Below are 5,491 nucleotides of genomic sequence, written 5' to 3'. Positions count from 1 at the left end.
TATATCGATCCATTGTTACTAGTCAAAGAAACCCAAATGCATATGCATACGAGTATCCAAAATGCACGAAACTGAGTATAGATCCATGTCTCTTTCTTCTTCATCCATTCTTCGTCCGTTTTGCTACAGAAGAAGAACAGCTCTGGCACTAGTACTACTACTACGACAAAGTCTGAATTTGTTTTTGGTACGAAAGGAGTATACACGAAATGCATGGCCTGCTTTCTGACATCTCGTCTATAAATACCCTGATGTGCATCCTTCCTCTATACCACCACATCGATAACATTCGATCACATTCGGCTAGTAACCAAGCAGTTCTTGCGCTAGAGCTAGCTCGAGCAATGGTGAAGTGGGCAGCTGCAATGGAGATGCTTCTGCTGGTGGCAGCAGCCACGGCGGTAGCGGTGGTGGCGGCGCAGTGTAACCCTGAGCAGCTATCGGCGTGCGTGAGCCCGATCTTCTATGGGACGACGCCATCGGAGTCGTGCTGCTCCAACCTACGCGCGCAGCAGAAGGAGGGGTGCCTCTGCCAGTACGCGAAAGACCCGACGTACGCGTCCTACGTCAACAACACCAACGCACGCAAGACCATCGCCGCCTGCGGCATCCCCATTCCCAGCTGCTAGGCTCGATCTCCCGCCGCCGCCGGCCATGATGCGTACGTGGCATATATACGCGCGGTGTGTACGTGCGCTTGAAGAAAAGGACGTGAGTTTGAATTAATATAATTATCCAGTACGCGTGTTTGATCGATCGATGATGTGCCTTTTTTTTTTTGGTATTTGAAGTTTGAACTCTGAATTTCATCTTGTGATAATTGGGAGTATGATAGCTGTGTGTACATCCGTTTTGGATGTAGAGGCCGATTTAATTCATTGTCTGTTCTAGGCTTGATCACCGCCTCTCGTTGGTGCGGCTATGATACGTGCACTAGTGGAGAAGTGATCTTTGCTGGGACATGTAAAAATCATATTAGTCCCTGTTCAAGTAGGAACGGTTCAAAAGTCTAGAGGTTCTTTTTATCTTTAGTCCCACCAAAATTAAAAAAAAATCGCGAATTGCTGCCTTGAACCGTGCGCCTCGTCCTTATCTCCTCCTCCCCTCTCATTTTCTCACCCTCTCCTCCCCCTCCCCCTCCCCCCTCCTCCGACGACGGCGACGCCGGGCGGCGGCCTCCCTTCCGCCAGATCCTGCAGAAGGGGAGGGCGAGCGACAGCCTGGCGGAAGCGGCGGGCGGCGGCCTCCCCTTCGCCAGATCCGGAGAGAGGAGGCTGGGAGGCGACGCACGGCTGGGCGGCCGGCGGCGACGGTGGCTGTGGATTTATTTTTTAGATTTTGTGAATGATTTGTAAATTTTGTTGTAGATTTTTTTAGATTTGGTGATGATTTTGTGAATGGTTCGTGGATTGTGGATGATTTTATGGATGGGCCTATGAATTGTGAATGATTTGTTGTGCACGATTTGTGGGGATTTAGGGGTGACGATGTTGGCGCTCGAAATCAATATATGACTTTAGTGAACTAATGAATGAAAAAACAATGAAAAAAAAGAAAAAAAAACTCTAGTGGACTGGCTAGCGTTACCATATTTATTTTAATCTCATCTTTAGCCTCTGGTTGGACGTTCCAGTTTGCAACCCAGAACTAAAAGAGATTGTAAACCGGGACTTAAAAGAGCCCTTGCCCAGCAGTGTTGGCATAGATACTGTGTGCACTTGAATAAAACGATGTGGGTTTGGATTAATAATTAACGATCGATTATAACTTTATTATAGGTGGGTGTCCAGCTAACGAATAGGAAAAAGAAGAAAAACTCATATCATGAGAGAGATTAATGATTGTGTGAAAACTTAAAAATATGTAAGATTTTTTTCCAAACGGCTGTTTTTAGGGTATTTTTCCATGTCATAAAAGAATTATATAACTGAGAAGAATTCTTACATGCTTCCAAACTTCAATCACTACTATAACAACAAATACCCCTAAACGGCTGTTGACATGGAATCCAGCTAAAATGGAGAGAGAAAAATCCTACTTCAAAACTCAGAAATTTTACATGGATTTCACGGGATTTCAATTCCTGTGAAATTACTTCATTCTAAAAACGACCTTATGCCCTAAGAGCGAAGTCCTGAGATAGATCAATCACTATTTCATTACTCCCTCAGTTTCAGATTATAGTCGTTTTGATTTTGATGAAAGTCAAATTACTCCAAATATTTGACTAATTTTATAGATAAGTATATTAATTTTTACAGCAACAAATTAGTTTTATTTTAACATATTTTCATAATATATTTGTCTTGGGTTGAAAATGTTACAATTTTTTTACAAATTTGAAGCAGTTTATTTTGACCAAAATTAAAACGACTTATAATTTAAAACAAAGAGAGTACTGTAGATTTAATTTTTTGGAGGAGACCCTCAGTAAGTTACGGACGGATATAAATTCTCTCGCCTGCAACAATCGCTCTCTAAGGGACCATTTAAGGAGCCGCATTAATGCTAGTAGTAGTAATAGATGATTCGACCCAATATTTTGACCACAAAGCAGCAGGCCAAACATAAGAATGATAACTTGACAAGCTTAAGTTTTTTCAAGTGAAAACACTTACTCCTCTATTCTAAAATAAGTTAACTTTTAGCTACGAATTTATAGCTATAAAGTTAGTTTTAATTGGGACGGAGGGTGTACGCGAGATGTTGATGATGTGTATGGTTATGTCCAAACGCCTTCAGTTTATTTGGCACAGAGCACTGTTCTTTTCTGTAGAGCATTGAGAGTGCCATGAAGGCCAAACAGATTACCACAAGATTGATGAGGGATGACCCATTTATTGGTGCTCATCTGGCCGAATTTATTTGCTAGTACTACATCCGCTGTTTGCGTTAAACGTTTGGGCTTGGTATTGAAAGCTGCAGTGCAAAATGTCCAAAACGGCACGCACAAGTGGAAGTGGTAGCTGCCACTAGCAAATTCTAGTAAGTCTGTCTTTAGTTCCACGCTAAAATTGGAAGTCTGAAGAAATTGGAACGATATGACGAAAAAGTTAAAAGTTTATGTGTAGGAAAATTCGATGTGACGAAAAAGTTGAAAGTTTGAATTAATATGGTATTTTATAGTCAGGGGCGGATTCACAATAGGGGCGGGGGGTCTTGAGACTCCACTACCGCCCCCGGAGCAGTGGAGACCCCCTAAGCCTCTATTAATTTTTTTTCCATAGATCCATATAATGTGACGACTGAAGGTTCGATTTATGCTGATCTAGTTTATTTAGCCCACTACTATTTTTTTTCTAGATCCGTCCTTGTTTACAGTAACTTTTCTATAGATTTTTTTTAAAAGCACACTGTTTAATACTTCGGAAAGTGAGTATGTGTGGAAAACGAGAAAGTAGAGGTTGAAACCTTAAGTTAAGAAAGGGGTTCTGAATGTTTTTACCCCTGTGACTGAAATACGAATGCAATGTTGTGTTACCCATAATTACCAGTGAAAAAAAAAATCCATGGTAGGCGAACCGTTTGGGTTATGATTGTTACCTAGCATATGGAAATCAAGAAGAGTGCTAAGCTAGGATCCAAAATCAATTCATGAAAGAGTAGAGCAATGAACATTGGCATCGAAGTAAACCAGAATCAAACACCGCAGATGTAAAAATCATCAACAAAAACTCCAATCCAAAATTCAATTGGCCATAACTGCTTCCATGCCTTGCATTGGTCGAGAGACGAGAGCATATGTCCCCAGTGGCAATTGATGCTGTCGCTGTTGTCGCCGTGGACCACAGATTAGGAAGGGGAGGATGCAGGCGGCGGAGGCGGCGACGGCGACGGCGAGAGGGCAAGGCGAGACTTCCGTGGTTTTTTTTTTTTTTTTTTTTTTTTTTTTTTTTTTTTTTGTGTGTGGCCTCCTGGGCAGTTTTTTTCCCTGGTAGTAATGGGCCTTTTCCGACGAATTGTAATCCGATCACAGCCCATCCAAACGCACATTTTCAGCCCAAATGGAAAAAATTACGGGGCGGTATTATACACCTGTTTTAGGCCCAGAATCATGCTTATAAGTTGGGCATAAACCGTGTCGACATGGAATCCGGCTAAAATGGATGAAAAAATGTATTTGTATTAAATGCGAGTCCTACTCGTACCAGGATAAAGGCTCTTTAAAAGACGTAAACCTACTCTAATCTAACCTACTTAAAAAATTTTAAAAATTCATAATTCTATGATCGTCACAATACGTTTTTGTCCGCCGTTTGCCTGATTCCTTGCCGTATCACCTCCTGATAAAGCTCGTATCTTGGTCATCTCCAAATTCCAAACTGTCAACTCGAACACGCAACTGGAAGAGGGAGAACTTCAATTAGTCAAATCGGACTCAAATCCATCAAAATAAAATCAGCATAGGGAGAACTCTAATCCACCCCCAATAAAATCAACAGAGAAATAGATATTATTGCAACACAAATAAATCAACTATCGGACATGGGGTCTGTTCGACTGGCATTTTTTGCAACTGCACGAAGGCTAGCTGCAGCTGCACAACACAAGCGCTGCAGCCGCAGCGCTGTCGTAGGAATGGCAGTCGAACATGCCCATGAGATATGCGACTCCATCTTGACCTCCTTCAGGCTTAGGTTTGATCGATGGGCGCCTGGTCCCGCTTTAAGGGACCATTTGATACCGTGGCCATGCCGTCGCCAATTGTGCCCTCTCTCCACTGTCGCCTATGCTCAGATCCACAAAAGATGGGTTGGTCACCGACCTCAGTCCTGCTCGCCGCTCTCCGCCCATTGTCACCCTCCGCCTTGCTAGCCGTCCTTCGTTGTGGGCCTCCGCAAACCTTGAGTGGAGATGGGAGGGTCGAGGCGGAGGACGGGAGGAGGAGAAGGAGGCGGCGAACCCGCAGCCACCGGCTACTGACCTTCTCGATTTAGGTTTAATTATCATGCGGGTACGTTCACCTTCTCCCTTTCTTTCTCTTGACACTGACGAGAGACGAGCTAGGAGAGAGATTGAACAAGAATCGATGAGAGAGCGAGAGAGAGAGAGAGATAAGTCTTGACCGGCTGCTCGTGCTGATCTGGCCCAGCCGGCCAACTCAACGTGGCAAACGTGTGCAAACTAACTGGAGAAAACGTTGCACTATTGTATTGTGTGATTATACAATGCACGGGCAAAAAAAGTCATCCATTTTTGAAAACACTATACTACCTCCATCAAAAAAAATAAATTTCTATGAAATTAAGGACAAATTAGAAAGATAAACAAATTAAATGATCACATTAACCTTAATTATTTAATGAACACAGTACACGCACACACATTATATATAAACTTGATTAAAAATAAGGTTGAGACAACAGGTTAAGAGATGAGATGGAAAGAAAGGAGATTACAAGGAAACAAATTTTGATGTAATTAATTTGTTTTGTTAGGTCCCACATTAGTAGACACACAATTTTTATGGGACAAAGGTTTAAAGGTAGAA

General features: G+C 42.5%; 1 protein-coding gene across 1 annotated transcript; it reads left to right on the top strand.

The window, feature by feature from the left end:
- The first annotated feature begins 286 nt into the window (after nt 1-286).
- Nucleotides 287-985, top strand: LOC127753197 (non-specific lipid-transfer protein 2P-like). Its single transcript, XM_052278660.1, has one exon. The coding sequence runs from the start codon at nt 345-347 to the stop codon at nt 627-629; it is 285 nt and encodes a 94-aa protein (XP_052134620.1). The 5' UTR covers nt 287-344; the 3' UTR covers nt 630-985.
- Nucleotides 986-5,491: the final 4,506 nt, after the last annotated feature.

This window comes from Oryza glaberrima, chromosome 10, assembly GCF_000147395.1.
Source record: "Oryza glaberrima chromosome 10, OglaRS2, whole genome shotgun sequence".
In the NCBI taxonomy this organism is placed as follows: Eukaryota; Viridiplantae; Streptophyta; class Magnoliopsida; order Poales; family Poaceae; genus Oryza; species Oryza glaberrima.
Note: the sequence above shows the minus strand (reverse complement) of the source record. Positions and strands in the feature narration are given on the sequence as shown.

What these genes read in the sequence shown, in the direction of transcription:
- LOC127753197 (XM_052278660.1), top strand. Translation starts at nt 345, where the DNA reads ATGGTGAAGTGGGCAGCTGCAATGGAGATGCTTCTGCTGGTGGCAGCA.